Genomic DNA, 22141 nt, shown 5'->3' on the forward strand with positions numbered 1-22141 from the left:
TCTCAGTCAGACCATTAAGTCTGGTCTTATTAGAATTTGAGTTCTGCATCCCACCTTTCTCCTGCTCCATCAGGGACTCTCTGTTGTGTTCCCTGCCAGGGCAGTCATTGGTGGTAGCTGGGCACCATCTAGTTCTTCTGGTCTCAGGCTGATGAAGTGTATGGTTTATGTGGCCCTTTCTGTCTCTTGGGCTAATACTTTCCTTGTGTCTTTGGTGTTCTTCATTCTCCTTTACTCGAGGTGGTTGGGACCAACTGATGCATCTTAGATGGCTGCTTGCAAGCTTTTAAGACCCCAGACGCCATTCACCAAAGGAGGATGCAGAACATTTTCCTAATAAGCTTTGTTATGCCAACTGACCTAGATGTCCCCTGAAAGCATGGTACCCAGATCCCTACCCCTGCTACTCCGTCCCTCAAAGTGTTTGATTGTATTCAAGAAACTTCTTAGCTTGGTTTAGTCCGGTTGTGCTGACTTCCCCTGTAGTGTGTGCTGTCCTTCCCTTCACCTAAGATAATACTTGTCTGCTATCTAGTAAGTGAATATTCTTAGCATTTTATGAAATACAGATGTGTCTGTTTTTCTACAGGGCAAATGAAATCCAAAAGATAACTGGAATAAAAATAGTTGCAAAGGCTTTCTACAGCAAAACCTTCAAATTATACAAAGTTATTCCTATATCACCATTCACTTCCCTCTTATTTTTATTTCTCCTACTTACATCTAGTAATTGACTTTGCATCAAAAAAGATCTGACTAAAATGTATGCCAATATGTACACTGATACCACATGACTTAAGTATTAGAACAGTTCTGAAGCTGGTATTTTAGCAACTCCAAGTGATGTTTAAAAAACAGAATACTGATTAGGCAGGAATCATATTCCAGTATATTTCTTACTATATACTACTTGTATTCTCTAACCACAAAGGATTATTTGTAATAATGATATTCCTACCACTAATAATACCACCATACGTTTACATAGAGCTTTTCTAGTTTACAAATATATGACTTGCCCAATGTTGCTCACAGAATATGGAACCTAGACCTGATTCTTCTAAGGTTCTAGCTCTTGCCCACTGCACTGTGCTGTTCTTGCTGGAATCATCTTCTTCACAAACTGTGTAGGTAAGCTTTATAAGCATGATGAAGACTTGTGACCAAGAAGATCATGAGCAAAGAGAATGAATGATGATGTACAAGCTGATATAGGCAGGGGTAAGATAATCAGGTAGGAAAAGGATACAAACCAGAGAAGTCTTCAGTAAAATAGGATCTTATTCTTTTGTTAATTATCTTGTTCCTTATCAAAATCAAAGTCAAAGCATTACCATAGAGCAAACTGGGCAGAATGAGAACAGGGAGAAAATACCCATGTATTGTCCTTAAAGAGATAAGATGGAAGAGAAGGGCTAAGTTAGAAGGCAACAGTCAAATACCCATTTCTTTTCATCCCTGCTCTTCTGAGACAACCACCCAAATAGGAGTGGTCTGTACTTTGAAATAAATCCATATAGATATCTCTCAGTGTTCTGTGATTTCTTTTCTCCATCTCTTTTCATGAGGGAAGACCAATCATTAGAAAAAGAAAGCGTGTTTGGTAGAGGGCCAAAGAAAAGAGGTGGACTGACACAATATCCACAACAGTGGACTCAAACATACCAATGATCAAGAAGATGGTACAAGACTGTACAATGTTTCATTGTTATACATAAGGTCACCATGAGTCGGAGCTGAGTCAGAGCTGACTCCACAGCAACTAATAACAATTCTTTCCTAAACAATTAGGAAAATAACAAGCTTTTGATTGTTACTCAATGGAAACAGATACGTAGTTGATGGAAGTATCTCTTCTGGGCTGCCAGGCACTAGTAAGTATGACCACCAATGACCCTTATTATCACTTCATATAAATCACAGAGGACTCTAGTGTAATGGACTGACAATCAACTACTATAATAAACAGCATTATGCCAAAACACAATTTTGGATTTTGTAATCAATCTCCAGATACCCAGGAATACGTTGGAATGGCTGGAATGGCTACCGATCAGGGCTGGAACTTATTCTCTTGGTTGTCAGCCTCCCTGAGGCAGCTGCTAACCAGAAAGAAGTCAAGTGCCCTTTAGAAGTGATGAGACTCTCAAAGACAAGCTGAAACACTGAGGACCTCTGTGCGGTTCTTTGAAGCCCATTTCAGGTAACAGGAAAAATCAAGCACAGGCTTACACCTTTCCTTCTGAATATTAAATCCAGAAGTTCTCCACACTTAGTGAATGAATAATCAAGTATATAAAAACAATACAGAATTATTTTGACTTCCTTTTTATTCAAGGCTGGAAAAGAACATTTTGCTTTTCAATTAGACTTAAGAGTAGAATTACTGATGGCTTCTAAAACAGTTGTGCTGCAGCCTACAGAATAAGCCCTCAGACTTGTTTCTTTTAAGGTGAGGACAGAGGAGGTGGAGAACACACATTTTAGATTGTCAGATAGTCAACCCCCTGTTTTAGTTTTTCTTTCTTGGGCAGATATTTAGAGATCATTTGTTTAGCCTAAGTGGAGAGAGAAGGGGAAGGTATAAAAGTACCTGAGCAGTAAGCAGAATAGCCTTAAGGGATTAAGTGTAAATCATTCATGGGAGTTGGGTATTATTCCTAGTCTTAAATATTTCTTAATTATTTAAGACTAGAATAATTTCAGTGAAATTTTAAATATTTAGTAGACTGTCACACTGTTTAATAACTAGTGAAGTTCAAACAGTTACAACCTTATTAAACCAAAATCTGTAGGTTTAAGTTTCATTTGAATCCATTCTACTCTGGTAACTTTGGAACATGCAAAAATCTCAAAATACTCGACATTTTTCAGACATTTTAAAATAGTTATTCCTGATGATTAAAATTTCTGTCATGTCTAACATAATTTTTTAATATTAGCATTTTACAGGAGTATTAGTTGTCCCCTTAGCTTTTAAGCAAGCCCTGAAAAATATGTAGATATATTTGCCACTGAAGAAAGGTACATTATTTTGGTTTATTCATATCCTCTGAAAGGAGATTCTACTATGTTCTCATTTTAAAAAGACAGTGATCAACTTTGAGTCTGTTAGCATTTTAAATCTTAAAATTCCATTTTTTATAAAAAGCACTTCACAAAACACCTTTGTAAATGGCTATTTTTAAACTACTTCTAAAAAGATATGGGGGCAGAATCATTCTGAAGTTTTGTGATACTTTTTTTGGCTTCATCCTTTATGGTTTGAATTTTTATTTCTTTATAAAACCTAAATTATACACTTATTTAATATAGGAATGGCCTTGTTAATTTTTATATCGATTATTTTTCTGTTAAAAACAGTAGTTAGGGAATCAGTGATACTGCTAAACTAGTATCCCAGACTTGGAAAGATTATAAGGGAGAGTTAACTCCTTGACAACAGTAGGGGAGGGAAATCTGCCAGTTAGATTCTTTTCTTTCTAGCTAGAATTTCATAAAACTATTGAAAACAGGCAGAAGGGAGGCAAATAACAGCAAAGAGCAGACAAGTTTGATGACAACTGGTATAAGAAAAAACAAAAAGCATCATTCCAGTTCTGGCCCATACCAACATTAGAGCAATCACAGTTATCTTCCCCAAAAGCTGTTCTTATGATAGAATTTTCCACAAAACCTGAGGAAAGATCATTTACTAAAATGTTTTTGAAATAATTGCATTGAGTTGCCAGAAAGGGAGAGAACTTTCTAGGACCCAATTATATTTAGAAATAAAAATAGAAATAATTTTCCTCAAATGTACAAACCTTCAATTATCTTATGTAATCTGCTTATGTGACTACGTCAATACAAACAGGTGCAGAGGCATTAATGAGTTTTCTTTTTTCAGTATGTTGTTGTTAGTTGCTGTTGAGTTGCTTGCGACTCATAGGATCCGAAATTCTGTATATTACCATACATAAGGCAGGATAGCATCAGAGTAAGAATTATGGGTTCAGATTAAGACCTGGGTTCAAACCCCGGCTGACATACCAGCTATGTAACGTTAGGCATCTTGCTTATCTGCTCTTTGCTTCATTTTCCTCATCTGTACAATGGGGATAACAATGGTATCAACTTCATGGGTTTTGATTAAATGAGATAATTCAAGAAAAAAAATATAACTAGCTTCAAGTAACTTATCAACAAGTGTTAGCTATTTTTAGTGCTCAAGAAGTAAACCAGCCAAATTAGAAAATATTCCTTAGCCAATAATTTTAAAGTTTCCATCTGGTTTGATTAGCAAGCAAGCAAGATCCTTAATAAAAGAAAGTTACAAAAATCTTGTTAACATTTTGGCAAATAAAGAAGAAATGACAGCTCTCCAAACTTAACTTGGAGCAGAGGCTTTTCAATAAACGATGTCAGGAGAACTTTCTATCCATTTGGAAATAAGTAAATTAGGTCCCTACTTCATACCCTATGCAATAAATAACTGCCAGATAAAATAAGTATTTAAAACATTAAAAAGAATACGAATACTAGCAAAAGATATAAGCAAATGTTTATGTAATCTTGAGAGTGAAAACAACCTTTCTAAACATGACACCAAAAGCAGAAACAAAAAAGAAGACTAATAGATTTGGTAACAAAAATAAAACTTCAGGGTAGCAAAAACTCACCATAAGCAGAACACTGGAAAATATATTTGCAGCATACTGTCTCTTTAATGTAAAGGGTTAATTTTCTCCATATATATTTTTTAGAAATCAATTAAGAAAAATGACAAACCCCAGTAAAAATACATGCTAATTAAGGACACGTGCAAGTAATTTAGTAAAGAAGAAATAAAATGTCATTAAATACATGAAAAAAAAATGCCCTACCCCAACAATAACAACAAATTAAGATGAGATACCGTTTTCTTCACCTATCAGATTGGCTATTACCAAAAATACGATTACTCATCACTGTTGCATTGGGGCACTTGTGCAGGGTTTAGTAGGAATGTAAACTGTTTCAATCTTTGTGGAGAGACGTTCAAAAATAAGTATCAAAATTTAAAATGTGTATACTCTTTGGACCAGAAATTCCACTTCTGGTAATTTATTTATTTATTTTCACCATATAATTATTTTTATTTTTAATGTTCAGAGTTTGTTATACGAGGGCCACAGCTTCCTCTCAGACTCAATTTAAAAATTTTCAATTGGCTGATGAGGCCAATAGGGATACTTGGTCTTGTCTAATTTGGTTTCAGGGAAGGCTTCAGTCAAGTCGTCAGTGGTCATCTGGTCAAATGGAATAATGTTTCTCATCTTCTCCAGCTGTTTCTCGTATTCCCCAATCCTAGTCTTTAAGACAGACAAAAACTTAGCACAACTCTTCACATCTTCTTTTTCTTCAGCATCCACCAGGGCAGTATATTCATCCGCTGGCACAGGAACCTTCGGGGCATTAAACTACTTCTCAGAGTCGTCCACTAAGCCAGCGCTGGCCACGCTGGCCTTGTAGTAAGCCTAGTCGATAACTGGTGGCTTCTCAGGTAGAGTGGCCAACCTGGAGGTGAGGGTCTCATTCCAGGACTTCAGGGAGTTAGCAATAGTCTTTTGGTTTCGGGGTATGATTGCCCCAAAAGCTACCCAGTCAATGGCTTTCAGAGCAAGTTTTCTCCCAGCCATCTTGGGATCCTTCGCCGACCCCGGAGACCCACAGCCCTCTCCACTTCTGGCAATCTATCCCGAGAGACTAATCAACAAGTCCAAAGCCCAGTGATTAAGGATGTGTAAGGATGCAATGATACCTAGCATTGCAAAAATAAGCTAGATGTCCATCAATGAGGACTGATTAAATAAACTAATACATCCACAGAGCAAAACAGTATGAGGATAAGAAAAAAGATGATACGGTTCTCCATTTCTTAGCACAGAAATATATCCACGATATATTAAATTTTAAAAAGAGAAATGTTACATACAATGTGGGCCATTTAAATATATCTAACATAGGAGTGATAATAGTACCTTCCTCATAGGGATGTTGTGAGAAGTAAATGATTTAAGGCACATAAAATGCTTAGAAGCATGCCTGGTACATAGTTAATATTTAAGGAATATTGTTATTATTACCCGTGTTACCACATCTCTGTGCATATGTGCATAGAAAAAAATGTCTAGAAGGATATAAACCAAAATGCTGATTATTTTGAGGGGTAAAATTATTTATTTATAATTTTATGAAAAATTTTATGATGATTTCATATTTCTTTTATAATAAGAAAAAAATAAAGCCATTAAAAATTAAATCTAGAAGATGTTTCTTGCTCATGTTAACTACTTCACCACATACTGAGTTCCTGTTCCCATATGTCCAGGAATAACCCCTGGTCAAGATTCTCTTTATGGGTCTGAAGTTTCCTATCACATGGGAAACACATGTTGCTATTAGGTGCCATCAAGTCAGTTCCAACTCATAGCGACCCTGTGAATGACACAATGAAACACTGCCTGGTCTTGCGCCATCCTCACAATTGTTGCTATGCTTGAGCCCGTTGTTGCAGCCACTGTGTCAATCCATCTCATTGAGGGTCTTCCTCATTTTTGCTGACCATCTACTTTACCAAGCATGATGTCTTTCTCCAGGGACTGATCCCTACCGATGGCATGTGCAAAGTATGTGAGACGTAGTCTTGCCATCCTTGCTTCTAAGGAGCGTTCTGGCTGCACCTCTTCCAAGACAGATTTGTTTGTTCTTTTGGCAGTCTATGGTATATTCAATATTTTTTGCCAACACCATAATTTAAAGGTATCAATTCTTCTTTGATCTTCCTTACTGTCATATGCATATGACACAATTGTAAACACCATGGCTTGGGTCGGGTGCACCTTAGTCTTCAAGGTGACATCTTTGCTTTTTAACACTTTAAAGAGGTCTTTTGCAGAAGATTTGTCCAATGAAATGCATAGTTTGATTTCCTGACTGCTGGTTCCATTGAGTGTTGACTGTGGATCCAAGTACAATGAAATCTTTGATAACGTCAGTATTTTCTCTGTTTCTCATGTTGCTTGGTCCAGTTGTGAGGATTTTTGTTTTCTTTATGTTGAGGTAATCCATACTGAAGGCTGCAGTCTTTGATCTTCATCAGTAAGTGCTTCAAGCCCTCTTCACTTTCAGCAAGGAAGGTTGTGTCCTCTGCATAGCGCAGGTTGTTAATGAGTATTCCTGCAATCCTGATGCCCCATTCTTCTTTATATAGGATCAGTTAATGTGATTTTTCACCCTATTCTGTACATCAAATTACATATCAATTCTTTCTCAGGAAAACAAATTATTTGCAAGGTTCTATGCAAAATCCTTGTCTGAAAAAATTATGCTACTTTGCTGGTTAATGCAACTACCAAAATTCAGATGGACTTGTCCATTAACACACCTCAAACACGGTAACAGAGTATGAGCAAAGCTCACTACTGCTAATCATCTCTGCCCCCATCTGAAGCAGTAGCCCGATAATAGGTAAGAATGTTGTTTCTCCCAAAATATGGCTGCGATCAAATTTTTTACTTTTTCAAGGATTTGTCTCACAAGCAGAAGGCTGAAATCCCCATGGAAATATCTAAATATTATTTTTATTAGAAATAAAGGGGCAGCCCTTTTTGATTGATCTTTGGAGCTATTCGTATCATGAGATTTCTGCCTCCCCTCATTATCATAAAAGATCCCAAACGAAGAAGACATAATTTGACAGTGAGGAAGAAAGACAGGCAGAACAGAAATTCAGAACCCTAACAGACAGACTCTGTGGTAGTGACTTCTGGAGTTCATATTTATGGGAGTTTGCTACAGCTGTTGGGGTGTGCATTAAAAGTGTAGGTTGTCAGAGATAATATAATCTTATATATAAAAAATTCTAAGGAATCTACTAAAAAACTGTCAGAATAAACAAGTTCAACAAGGTTGTAGGAAGTATTATGATCAATGTACAAAAATCAATTGTATTTTTATACAATTGCAATAAACAGCCAAAAATGAAAATAAGAAAGCAGTTCCATTTGGAACAGCATCAAAAAGAGTAAAATACTTAGGAAAAAATTTAACAAAAAAACTTACACTCTGGAAACTACAAAATGTTGAAAGAAATTATAGACCTAAATAAAAGGGAAAATATGCCATGTTCATGGATTGGAAAACTTAGTTTGTTGAGATGGCAATACCCCCAACTCCAAACTGATACAAAGTCAATGCAATCCCTATCAGAATCCTAGCTAACTTCTTTTTTAGAAATTGACAAGTTGATTCTAAAATTCATATGGATTTGTAAGGGATCCAGCATAGCTACAATCTTGAAAAAGAGGAACAAAGTAGGACTCACAGGTCCCAATTTCAAAACTTACTGCAAAGCAAAGGTAATTAGGCAGTGTGATACCGGCATAAGAACAGACATATAGGTCAATGGAACAAAATTGACAGTTCAGAAATAAACCCATGTCTCTGTGGTCAATGATTTTGACAAGGACGATAAGGCCATGCACTGAAGGGGTGGGGAGAGGAAACAGCCTTTTCAACAAACAGTGCTGTGACAATCGGATAGTCACATACAAAAGAATGAAGTTTGACCCTTACCTCACATGATACACAAAAATTAACTCAAAATGGATTGAAGATTTAAGTGCTAAAGCTATAAAATTGTTAGAGGAGAACAAAGCTTCATAACCTTGAATTTGGCAACGGATTCATAGATATGACACCAAAAGCATGAATAACACAAGAAAAAAAAAACTGGACTTCATTAAAATTAAAACTTTGTGCATCAAAGGACATTATCAAGAAAGTGAAAAGAACCCACAGAATGGGAGAAAATATGCGCAGATGATGTATCTGACAAGGAAAGAAGTCTCACAACTCAATAACAAAAAGACAGCCTAATTTAAAAATTGGCAGAAGATAAAAAAAGTTGATATTTCTCCAGAGAAGATCTACAAATGACCAATAAACACATGAAAAGATGCTTGACATCATTAGTCGTTGTTGTTAGGTGCTGTCGAGTCAGTTCTGACTCACAGTGACCCTACAGGACAGAGGAGAGCTGCCCCATAGGGTTTCCAAGGAGCAGCTGGTGGACTTGAACTGCCAACCTTTTGCCTAGCAGCTAAGCTCTTAACAACTATGCCACCAGGGCTCCTCATTAGTCATTAGGGAAATGCAAATCAAAACCACAATGAGATACCACTTCACACCCACTAGGCTATAATCAGAAAGACTGATAATAATGTGTTGACATGGATGTGGAAAAACTCGAAACCTCATGTACTGCTGGTGGGAATGCAAAATGGAGCAGCCACTTGGGAAAACAGTATGGCAGTTCCTCAAAATGACTGGTCAGAGAGTTACTATATGACCTAGCAATTCCAGTCCTAAGTACACACCCAAGAGAAAGAAAACATATGTCCACACAAAAATCTGTACATGAATGTTTATAGTAGCATTATTCATAATAGCCAAAAAGTGTAAACCAACCAAATGCCCATCAACTGATGAATGGATAAACAAAATGTGGTATATCCAGAAAATAGAATATTATTTGGCTATACTAAAGGAAATGAAGTACTGATACACACTACAATATGGATGAACCTTGAAGACATTAAGCTTAATGAAGGATGCCAGAAACAAAAGACCACATATTATATGACTCCATTTATATGAAATGTCCAAAATAGGCAAATCTATAGACACCAAAAGTAGATTAGTGGTCGCTTAGGGCTGGGGAGAAAGAGGGAAACAGGAGTGTAGTAACGGAAGTGTAGTGGGGTTCTTTTTGAGGTGATAAAAATGTTCTAAAATTGACTGTGGTGATGATAACACATATCTCTGAATATACTAAAAATCACTGAATTGTACACTTCAAATAAGTGAATTATAAGGTATATGAATCAATGCCCATGGAGCAGCAGTCAAGAAATCAAACGACTCTGCATTGGGCAAATCTACTGCAAAAGACCTCTTTAAAGTGTTAGAAAGCAAAGATGTCACTTTGAGGACTAAGCTGCACCTGACCCAAGCCATGGTATTTTCGATTGCTTCATATGCATGCGAAAGCTGGCAATGAATAAGGAAGACTGAAAAAGAATGGGTGTCTTTGAATTATGGTGTTGGCAAAGAATACTGAATATACCATGGACTGCCAGAAGAAGGAACAAATCTTTCGTGGAAGAAGTATAGCCAGAATGCTTCCTAGAAGCAAGGATGACGAGACTACATCTCACATGCTTTGGACATGTTACCAGGTGGAACTAGTCCCTGGAGAAGGACATCATGCTTGGTAAAGTAAAGGGTCAGCAAAAAAGAGGAAGACCCTCAATGAGATGGACTGACACACTGGATGCAACAATGGATTCAAACTTAGCAATGATTGTGAGGATGGCACAGGACTGGGCACTGTTTTATTCTGTTGTAGATAGGGTCCCTATAAGTTGGAAAAGATTTGATGGCACCTAACAACAATGGTATGTGATTTATACTGCAATTAAAAAAGTATAGGTTGTTTCCTGTCTTCCTTTTTTTTTTTTGGTGGCATTCAGGAGACTTCCCTCTTCTAGGGCTGTGAAACAGTAGTCAAGGAGAGAAGCTTGGGAGCACTCTTCTTCTCTGTGCACCCTTCACTGTGCCACCTCTCACTCCATCTCCTATTGCTGCAGATATCTCAGGCAGTAGAAATTGTAGTTTGGAATTCTGCACTCATTCTCCTCAGCCCCAGTTTTGCAAATGATGTTCAGAAATGAAAAATGCCTATAGAGGTAAGCAGCATGCAGGTGGAACACAGAAGTGAGCCCAAAAGATTAGAAAGTAAAGACAAATTGCTATATGGAAACGCAAAGAAAATGGAGCAGGCATGAGAACAGAGGCAGACTGAAGAATCAAACTCTCCTCACTAAAGAAGCCTTAGGGGGCAATGCAACCAGGCATATCTACACAAGGGTCCATTCTCATTTTTCAAGTTACAGTTAATTATCTTATAGCCCTGCTACCTCTCTGCCTCAATTTAAGAGACGCTGTCAGCAACTGTAAACTTTATTCCCTGCTCATACTCTCCCAGCTCGGTAAGAGGTTTGTCTCAGGGCAGCCTCCTGAGATACTCTTCTGTGAGGAGCAATCTACTATCATAGAGTAGATAGGAAATTAAAAGAAAATGAAAGGTGCAAATGAATGCTGTTTCATGGATTTTAGAAGGGTATGATATAATCGTGGCAATATACTGCTTATTTTATTTAAATGCACATGGCTCACAAAAGCACAACGTTTTCTTTGTCAATAGCAGTAAAACGATGAAAAACTTTATTTTTAAAGCTTTTTACAGTCAAATTTTGGTGAGCCAGAGAGACATCCTTAGATGAGTTGTTTTAAAGAATATAAGATGGTCATAAGCAAGCCTCCAAATCTTTCCAAGATACCTATGAAAAAGTCACTGAAGATCTTCTGAATTCCATGATCCTAAAGGTTTCAAATTTACTGATTTGTTACAATGAAATAAGGCAATTCTTGTGATTTTGTTGACTAAGACACCAAATCACGGCGAATGAAAGTTTATGTGGTTGGTCACTATTACCATTTACTTACTTGATACGGTGTAGTTAGTAGAAAGTGCTACGCTATAAGAACTAACGTTAGTGTATTATAATGGAAAGCACAGATTTTTAAAAATACATAATTGGTTTATATCTCATTTCTGGCTAAGTACTTTGGGTATATTTTGATCCATAGTATCTTTTAACATGAGTTAAAAAATTCAAAGTAATTTAAAATATTTATAATCTTAAGTAAAATGAAAAATAAGGTTAGAAAAACAAATTTCAACCTTAACAGTGACTTCATTACCTTTATGTCCTTTATTTTCTGTTTTTCAAAGTTGTCAATAGTTTCCTCCAGATGACGAGTTGTTCGGGTAGCATCCATCGTAGCTCTCTGTAATTCAGTTTCTGCCTACAAGAGTATTCCCCAATCAAAGATATAAAAAAATCAAATCAGAAGCCATTCAACTGAGTCTATGAGGAAATGCTACCATTGCAGCACTGGCTTTCTGGCATAAGACCATGGTTGTTTAGTATTATATTTTACCACATATGACAAAAGGACCTATGTAATAAGCACATGCAGAATAAAGAACTTTAAATAGATTTATTAAGTGACATGATTTGTGATCTCAAAAACAAAACCAAACAACAAAAACTTCCCTGTCTTTCTACAAAGCCATTTTTCCCTACATCACCCTTGATTTTTTACATTTTCTAAATGTTTTCACCGATGCCACTGCCTGTGCCACTTATCTACCATCCTTTTTCTTCTTACTTTCTCTTTCTCCTTTAACTCATTCTCCCCAGGAAAGAAAGAAGGGACTTGATGACTTACTAGCAAGTATTTTTAACTCTCTCAAACTTTGTCTCCTAATCAGTAAAATATACTAATGCTTACTTCACAGGATTGCTGAACAGATTAAATGAAATGATCTTTGTAAAGCACTAAGAAGAGTGCTCTGGACATAGAAACACCAATAACTATGACAATTTCCACAACTGAGGGTCTATGATTTTTATACCATTACAACATTGAGGCATTTTGGGCTAGCAAGTCTATAACTAAAGTCTCCTATTGTTACCACCTCACTTATTTTACTAGCTCTCCAAATACATTAAATATTTCTAATTCTGTAATATCCCAATCAGGTAAAGAATATAGATACACTACACCTTTTTATTACTTCAACATGGAATTTTTAACTGCAAGTTTTTCTTACAAGCTAACAATACTGCACTCTCTCAATTTAATTAATGCTTATTACAAAAAATACACCCTAGTAACGAATAAATTAGATGGCAAGTCCAGTGCTTTGCTTCATACACTCCAATGACAAGCACTCATACTATCTAGATCTGTGCTGTACAATATTTTACCTACTAGCTACATGGGGATATTTACATTTAAATGAAATAAAATTTAAAAAATTTTCTCAGTTACTCTAGCTGCATTTCAAGAGCTCAACAGCCACTTGCAGCTAGTGGCCACAGTATTGTAAAGGGCAGAACACTTCCAATCTAATCATGGATTTCTTTTAAAAAACTGTCTCTTCCTTTAGGGCAACTGTTGCCCAAAAACATCTAAACCTGTTTGTTAAACAGATGTTAAAAAACATATTCTAACTCTCTGATTAAACTCTTCTTAAAAAAGTTTTGTTTCCTATACTTTTATTAAAAATATCATAAATCATCATTTAATATTTAATCTGGGGAAAATTACATTTGTTATCAGTTTTGTGACATCTAAGATTCTAATATTCTGACAACTAGCCCTTGCTTTTCAAGAAAATATATAAATGGAAACAAGTAAAAGGGATTTACTATAAGGATCCATCTCTTGGCACTCCACTTTATTACCCACCTGTGACTGAAATTTTTCATAAAGGAAAAAATACATTTCAAAAGAATACAACAGTTCTTTCAACAAGTTAAAATCGTTTAGTCTTCTATAATTATACACTCTTACAATTAGGTTATATTTTGTTTAGAACTCTATTAACTATATATTTTTGCAAGTAGGTTAATTCAAATACACACAACACTAAGCATTTAAATATATTCATTTATACCTCTAAAAAGCTGTTAAAATGTATGTAGCTATTTGTTACGTAGGGTGTAAAGTTTTTTAAAACAATGCAAGCTTCAAATTGTAACCAGTAATCAAAAACAATGTTCTACATTATTGGGCTTGGGAGTCTTTGAAATCCCAAAGAATTAACCTCATTACAGGAAATTCAAAAGTAAAAGAGAGGTTTTCAGAACATTTATCAATATGAAAAAATTCCTAACAGTTATTTGATGCATGTTAACCTTTTGCTAATGAGAATATTCAAGTCAACTAATTTCCTAATACTGATTATCACACATAAGTGATGCAATTCTTTCTAACTAATTCTTTTGACTCGTGTCTCTCCCTTCCCCATTTCTTGATACTTTCATTGTAAATTTTGGAAGGATAAGTAGAGTTGGTGAAACTAGGAAAAGAGCGGGGAAGTAGAAGCAATAGCTGGGACATCTGTACTTTAATCTTCTACCACTCGTCAGCAACTAGTATTCATTTCTGAAAGTCTCAAATCTATTTACTAGAGCACAGCAACTCACCCAAAGTTATATAGCTCTTTTTAGCAAAGTAAAGAGAATACAGGTATCTAATTTTCTTCCTTTCCTTGACATATCTTTAAAATCCTAAAGGATAACAATGAGAGCAGGAAATGCTTCTGATTAAAATACTAAGAACGAGAATATCAGTATATTTAATGAAATTAGTCGAGTGCAAAATGATTTATAAAGGGATGGGCCAGACTGCTGTTCTTCAAACTGTGTTACAGGAAGCTTGTTCAGAACCCAGCTGGGGCCTTGAGGGGTGAGCAGGGAGAGCCCAATGACTCTTCTTTACCCCATCCTCTTCTACTAGAACAACTCCATTTTATTTTACATACTGAACATTCGTATGCTACGTTTGAACAGAGTTAGAAGATTTTAAGGGTCTACCCCTGGTGGTAAGAGCTCAGCTGCTAACCAAAGTCCAGCAGTTTGAATCCACCAGCTGCTCCTTGGAAACCCTATGGTGCAATTCTACTCTGTCCTATGGGGTCGCTATGAGTCGGAATCAACTCGATGGTAATAGGTGTCCTGGTAAAAATTCAGTGGTGCAATGATTAAGTATATTTATACTGAATACACTTATACGCAAATTGCCCTTTATTTTCTAGTCTCAGGTTGTCAAAATAGACTGGAGTCTACTGCATGTATGCAGCAATAATCTACGTAGTTGTTGCATTTATTTTCCCCCCATTTGAACCCACAGACTTGATTCATCCATATTCAGGCCACCTTCTCCACAGCAGTATTTAGAGAAAAGCACCTAAGTTAGAAAAATCTTTGTCTTAGACTAGATTCATTTCCACATTGAGTGCTGATACCAATACCCCTGATTCAATCTTGCCAACTCTTCAGGATTCCAGATATTTCATTTTCCCTGCCTTCATACTCCCTCTCTGCCAAAAAACAAAATTTTTTTTTATCTCTGGCTTAATTCTTAAACACTGGTAACTTCTCCTGACCTCTGCCTTGATCTAGTTGTCAGTCAGGCATTTTCTAGCACTGTCTGGTTTGACTTTTACAAAACACAGACTCTCTATATGTAGTTTGAAGATCTTAAGCCTCAAATTCCATCTAGATCTTCCTATCCCAGCCTCCAATGGATAGTCCCAGCCCTATGGCTGCTCACTTTTGTTTAGTGCAAGGTTGGGCTTAAGTACCTTTGGTCCAAAGGAAGAAGGACCAGGCAACTGGTGCACCCCATATCACTGCTCAAGGGACTCCCCTCGAGAATGGAGGTGTTCTGGAACCTCAAGTGCCCCCAAAGAGCCACTCCTCATGTGGTTCCTGGCTGAGCTGGGCAGTGACAACCTTTAAGGAAGTAGGAAGGAGACACATATAAGAAGGAACGGCAAAAAGAGGCAGCAGGGATAAGTTAGTGCTTTCTGTACAGTCCCACCTACCCCAGTTGCTGGCAACTAGCTAGGCACTATTTGCTATTCTTTTCTTTAGTTTCAGGCACATTCTAGTTTAAGAAATAGTCATGTTTCACAGAAGAACCTTCTTACAGTAGTCACTCCCATCTAGATCCCTTTGTGTCCAGCTGAGGACCTCAATTACACTCTTAAATCTCCTGAGGGTCTTTTGCTGAAAGTCATAAATGTGGTTTCAAATAGTCTGTTTTTTTTTAAAGAATGAAAGGAGTTACAGGAAATTTTTTCCTTCCTTTTCTCAAAAGTGAGGCAGAGACAGTATTGTTATATTAAGCTTAATGAGAGACTTTTAAGTTAATTTTATAACTAATATTTAGTCATCACCACTATGTGGAAAAAAGCTCAGAATTCTAAATTTACTCTTTATAAAACATCTGCATTTATGAGTTTTTTTTTTTCCCCCTTTGAAGGGGACGTCTATTGTGGGAAATAATACAAGGGGACTGAATCTTTAAAATTAGCTAATTGCTATAGTGAGAATTCCTAAATGCATGTGTTTCTTTTTAACCTTTATATTCAAATTCTCCACATATTTAAAAACAGAAATGCATAATTTCCATACTTACTGACTTTTGTACGGCATACCTTACAAAACATTTTTTAAAGACCAAAATTCAAAGGATACAATAACATGTCGATCAGACGGGTTTCTCTGACGTGTCCTTTCTAACTGGGTTAACTGCTTAGCTTCTCGATTCCTTGCTGTTAATGTCGCTTTGAGGTCATCCTGCAGATATGCATTTTTTGTTAATATAAATTTCAGATTTAAGAAATAAAGTACACACGCTCTGTTTCAAGAACAGGGAGAGCTGCTTGTTTGATCCAGGTGCCACTACTACAGGAATTATGAGTCCTGCATGATAAATGTGCATTTACGCATGCATACATTTGTGTCTCTTTAATGTTTTTTAAATGACACAGACAAAAAAGATAATTTCAATGCAAAATTATAACCATAAATATACAAATAAAAACACACATACACAATATTGATTGTGGTTGCATGGGTACACACATTAGTCAACTCAGTAAACAGTTAAAATGTGAGAATTTTATGGCATGTAAATTATACCCCAATAAAGCTGATTTAAAAAACAGAACTCTGTTACACTCCTTTTTAAAGTCTAAATGTTATCATCAATTTAAAACAAAAAATAAGCTTACATTAATATAGTAAAATAATTTCTGTCCATATATGCTTCAAGACTACAAATACTAAATATCTTAGAGTTTCCATAATAAACAAAACAATGTCTTATGTTGCGACAGTAGTATACAGGCAGTCCCCGGGTTGCAAATGTCTGACTTACTGACAACTCATATCTGCCCTTCAGTGTTATGTAAATTTGCCCTCACTCTGAAAGGACTTAACCAACTGAGAACAAATTCTTCATCACAATCACCTTCACTTGCTGCAACTGCAGCTTTTAAATCACTGAAAAGACTTTAAGCCTTTTCTTGCACTAAGCAAAACCAAACCAAACCCACTGCCATGGAGTTGAACTGCTCAATAAGGTTTCTAAGGCTGTAAATCTTTATGGAAGCATGCTGCCACATCTTTCTCCTAAGGAGTGGCTGGTGAGTTTGAACCGCTGGCCTTCTGGTTAGCAGCCGAGTGCTTTAACCACTGTACTACCAGGGCTCCTTTCTTGCACTAAAACCCAAAAAACCAAACCCACTGCCAGTGAGTCAATTCCAACTCATACCGCCTGTAAGACAGAGCAGAAGACAGAGCAGAACTGCCCCACAGGGTTTCCAAGGAGCACCTGGTGGATTCGAACTGCCGACCTTTTGGTTAGCAGCAGAACTCTTAACCACTACACCACCCAGGTTTCCTGCTTGCACTAAAGTAAGGCTAAATAAGAACTGTATGCACCTGTTCCAATTTACCTACAAATCCGACTTGAAGACTTAAAGACACAGTTAGGAACGGATCTCGTTCATCATCCAGGGACTGCCTGTACTTAGTAAACTCACTAAAAAATATTTCATTATTGTCAAAGTTCTAAGAAATGATTATTCAGAGTGTGTAAACAGAATGACTAAACACTGCTTTGTACTTTTTATTAAAAGGACAATTATTAGAAACCTCATCCTCTTTCTCAGAATACTTAATAACAGGAGAAAAAATACATTTACTTACCCGCTTCATTTTTACAATGGTTCCATAAGCTTTCAAAGGTTCAACTACTTTGGCTTCAAGTCTTTCAACCTATTGAAAATTATTATAAAATATAACTGAAAAGAAACATAAACATATCAAAATTTAAATTGTGAAATAAAACTTGTAATGTTTAACCTGACCATAATTACTACAGATATAAATATTTTAAAAAATTTTAAGTTAAAATGCTACTGTTTATCTTTATAAATAAAAGGGTTATCACCAGAAGTGGATAAGACTAAAATTCTAAACTCAAACACATTAAAAACGGTCAATCTGTACAGTAACAGTGAAAGCACAAAAGTACCTGGTATGCAATATGACCAGAGAATGTTCCAGTTTTCGAGGAGCTCATCCCTGCCAAACCATCATCTCTGTATGACTTTTCGACCTTAAAGTAGCAGCTTTGGGGGCAAGTTTTAAGACATCCCAAATTTTAATACAGCTACCATTTTCAATGTGTTAGCACAGTGTTGGACACTTCATATATACTCTTTCTGAAACGTAATAGCCCACTTTCCAGATAAGAAAACTGAAGCTGAAAGATACAGCATATTGGAAATATTTAAAGCTGCTCAAAAGCCAAAAAGCCTAGGAAACACAGTTATTAGCTGCAATTTTTCTGACAAGTCATTTGTGAATTAGCAAAGCCTAGGGAATAAGATAAATGGTCTCTCTTGCTGAGCTGTCAGACTGTACGGCTGATCTCTGTTCCTCCCCTAGCACACACAGATTCCCTTTTTTACTCAGAATTAAAACAGTTTTTCTTAAACATTACAGTTTTTATCAAATTTTGAGTAGTTATTTCTCTTACTAATACCCCTAGTGGAAGGCATTGAAGAAACAGATTAAAAAAAAAAAAGTATGTAGCATAAAAGAAGTTTATCATGTGAGAAAAATAACTCTCCGGACATTAAATATTTTTCTCTGAGATGATACAAGATGACACACAATTGTTTAACATGAACATGCATTATTTTTACAAGAAAAAGGCCTTTTTTTGGATGATACATGCTTATATAATCAGTGAATACATTCCATACTGATTTTTCTTTAGTTCCTATAAACAAAATGTATAGAATGTTTCATTTTCAAAGATTTTAGGAAAATTAAAAAAATCAAGTCCCCACCAAGCATTTAAATATTAGGAATCCTAGAATCAAAACCATAAGTATTCAGGATAGTTTAGTCTATATCATTCCTAATAATCCATAGACTGATTATTCAGTGCAAGGATTATCTGTTCTGTTCTCCTTTTTTGTTGCCTACCTTTTGATCATTTCATTGTTCATTAGCAACTCCACCATTTTGTAAGCAAGGGAAATAAAAGGAGAACAAATGTAAATCAGTTCACTTTGCTATTTGATAAATAGCACCAAGGTTTTCTACAAAAGGGAGCTGAAATTATTGGCTAAAATGGGATGTTAGGACCATCGGAATATAAATTATTTTTGAAATAGTAAGTCCCCAGTTATCATATATAACTAAGAGTGGCTTGTTTATTATAGAAGACATGTCATTTGACAAGAACTCAACATTTTCCCAAAAAGTACCCCCAAATGTAATTAATTCTCAAATTTCTGAGTTCCTCTAGTTCCTAGTCTAGTTCTGTATGGATAGCAATTGTAGGTTCAAAGATTAATATTCTAATTTTACTTATTTTTGATAACTGAAGTTTGTTTTCGGTTTTAAAAAAGGACAAAAACATCAATAAAAAAGTACAAAAAAAAAAAAAAAAGCAAAGCAGCTGTAACTGGGCAACTTCTGACAAGTTAATCTGTGCCTTGAAAACTAAATAAATATAACAAAATTCTTATGATGTATTAAAGGAAAATAAAAGGCTTTTAGAAAGAAAACAATTACACCACCACCTTCTACTCTCCACCACCCTCTGCCCACTAAAAAAAAAAGGAAAAACAAAAAAACCCCACAAATAAGGTCTCACTAACTACTGGGTGGTACAAATGGTTAACAGAAAAGGTTAATGAGAAAGGCTGGAGGTTTCAGTCCATGCAGAGGCACCTCAGAAGAAAGGCCTGGCCATCTACTTACAAAAAAAGCAGACACTGGAAACCCTATGGAGCACAGTTCTATTCCGACACACACGGGGTCGACATGAGTATGGGTCAACGTAAGCCTGAGTCTACTAGTTCGCAAGTGGTTAACTACTGGTTTGCATCAGTGCTATTTTTTTTTTTTTTCTTTCTTTTTTTGGTCAATGAAACATCTGACAAACTCCGGAGCATGGAAGCATCTTGCCTATTTTATTATTTATTCACATACCATTCCGAACATCTTGAATCTCCAGGCACACTTTAAAATACACTTACATGCACACGAGACACATTCATGCTTCTTTTCTTCCCCATGGATACTAAGCTTACTATCCCCTGTAAATGGCCACCCCTTGGCCAAAAACTGGAAACTGTGGTGGCACAGTGGTTAAGAGCTACAGCTGCTAACCAAAAGACCAGCAGTTCAAATCCACCAGGCACTCCTTCGAAACTCTATGGGGCAGTTCTACCCTATCCTTTAGGGTCACTATGAGTCGAAATTGACTCCACGGCAATGGGTTTGTTTTTTTTTCTTTTTTTGGGTTTTGGCCAAAAACTGGCAAAGGAAGTCGGGAAACCGAAGACTTCAAGGACTCTTAACATTTGGTTTGAAAATGGTAAAAATAAATTCCAGAAAGTCTCCTCAATAGACTCACACAGTGTTACGGACATGAAAATCTGTATGTTTATTCTCAACTGTGTGTTCACCACTGCAGTTAGGTAGATAACACGTGCAAGTCTTCATGGCTCCTTCATCCACTACTTCACGGCTCATTCATAACAATGACGCTGTGACCTCACTCCATACCTCTGCTTGTCGATAATCCTGAAGTTTGGCGAACTCATCAGCAAAGTTTTTCAGGCCCTGCTTTAAATTTGGGGTCTCTGTAGAGGCATACATGTTGATTTCATTCACCAGGAGGTCTGCTTTGTCTCGCAGTCTGGCAGTTTTCCGCACATAAGCAGCAAAGATTTGGCACAGCTCTCCAAAATGCTTCTCCACATTTGTGACAGCATCTTGCAGTTGTCTGGTTTGAGCGTCCCTAGAAAAAAAGGTGATACAAAAAGCAAAACATTCTTGTTAGAAACGAGATAGCTTCATCGTTATGTTAATTTAATATGCAACCATTCCCAGGCATTTTGCAGCTTTGAAGACGCAAAACCATCAACAATCCAACCATCTCTCGGGGCGGATTCTCACCGTAATTTCGCGGATAACTGTCCCTTCCCCTCATCCAGGACCCCATTCCCAGCCTGGCCTCAAAATCCCGACGGGGTAGGTCCAAAAAGAGGCCGGGCCCAGGCGAGCCGCGCAGCTGCAGGGTGCGGGCTGCGGTGGCTGCTCCGCGTTACGCGGCCTGGGCGCCCAGCGAAGCGTGGGCAGCCAGCTGTCTCCCAGGTTTCCGCACGGTCCGCGGCAGTGCCGGGACCAGAGCCTGGAGAGCGTGGGTGGGTGGCAGCCGGCCCACCCCCGGGCTCCCTTCGGTCGCCGGGGCTCCTGCCAGCCTGGGAAGGTAGGCCCCAGGGAGCAAAGGGTGGGTCCAGCCTCCCGCCTGGGCCGGAATTCGGCGCGGAGTCTCCTGGAGAGAGGCTCCACGTCCCCTACCCGAGCCCTCGCGTGTGGGGACGCTGGGCAGCGGGGCCCCGGGGCTGTTACCGGTTTTCCAAGCTGCGCCTTAACATCTTGCCTCGCGCACAGGAGAGGACCCTGAGCGGGGACCCAACGACGCGGTGCTGAGGCGCCCGGGCGCTCGCTGGGGCGCGAGCAGCCGCCGACGTCGCCGGGAGCTGGAGAGCCCGCCCTGCGCGCTGCCGAGCAGACCCGGGCGTTTCTATGGAAACGCAGCGCGCGTCCCCGCGGCCGCGGCAGCCTGCTGCCCCTGCAGTCAAAGCTGCAGTCACCTGGAGCCACCCCCGCGCATTCTTCCCCGCGGAGTTTATCGCACACTGAGCGAAAGCCGGTGCCCGCAGGACCTTTCGTCCTCTTTCAGAACGCGTTTACGGAACACCCAATCCAAGTCCTTCCAGACTAGGAAGGAGAAGAGAGACTATTAACCAATCACCCCCTGCCGTCGAGTCGATTCCGACTCATAGAGACACAATAGCCAGGAGGAAAATGTAAAACGAAAAGCAAATAGGGTCCAGTCTGTGCTAACGCGACATTTAGTCTTTTATAAACATACGTCAAATTGCCTGCTTCTCTGTTAAATCTGAAAATGTGGGCTCTTGGAGGTTGCCTTTGAAAGGAGCAGCGCTTACAGCTTCGTGCTTAAGTTTGCATTTGTTCTACAAGTATCTGTTAAACAAATTCCTACTTTGTGGAACAGATTGTGTTAGACACTG

At 37.7% G+C, this 22141-nt stretch overlaps 1 protein-coding gene and 1 pseudogene across 2 annotated transcripts in view; both read right to left on the bottom strand.

Moving 5' to 3' along the window:
- The window catches only part of CIBAR1 (CBY1 interacting BAR domain containing 1), a 31548-nt gene extending 9922 nt beyond the window's left edge, over positions 1 to 21626 (bottom strand). For both annotated transcript variants that reach the window (XM_012559990.2, XM_004370775.3), the window contains exons 1-6: positions 21456 to 21626; positions 20607 to 20841; positions 17724 to 17792; positions 16206 to 16307; positions 13408 to 13413; positions 11851 to 11955 (exon numbers count right to left, since the gene is read on the bottom strand). In XM_012559990.2, the coding sequence (XP_012415444.1) occupies positions 11851 to 11955; positions 13408 to 13413; positions 16206 to 16307; positions 17724 to 17792; positions 20607 to 20841; positions 21456 to 21481 (543 nt within the window). In that variant the 5' untranslated portion in view covers positions 21482 to 21626. The remainder of the gene's footprint in view (positions 1 to 11850; positions 11956 to 13407; positions 13414 to 16205; positions 16308 to 17723; positions 17793 to 20606; positions 20842 to 21455) is intronic.
- LOC105756949 (ATP synthase subunit d, mitochondrial pseudogene) lies at positions 4932 to 5660 on the bottom strand (annotated as a pseudogene).
- Positions 21627 to 22141: the final 515 nt, after the last annotated feature.

This window comes from Trichechus manatus, unplaced genomic scaffold, assembly GCF_000243295.1.
Source record: "Trichechus manatus latirostris isolate Lorelei unplaced genomic scaffold, TriManLat1.0 scaffold00009, whole genome shotgun sequence".
In the NCBI taxonomy this organism is placed as follows: domain Eukaryota; kingdom Metazoa; phylum Chordata; class Mammalia; order Sirenia; family Trichechidae; genus Trichechus; species Trichechus manatus.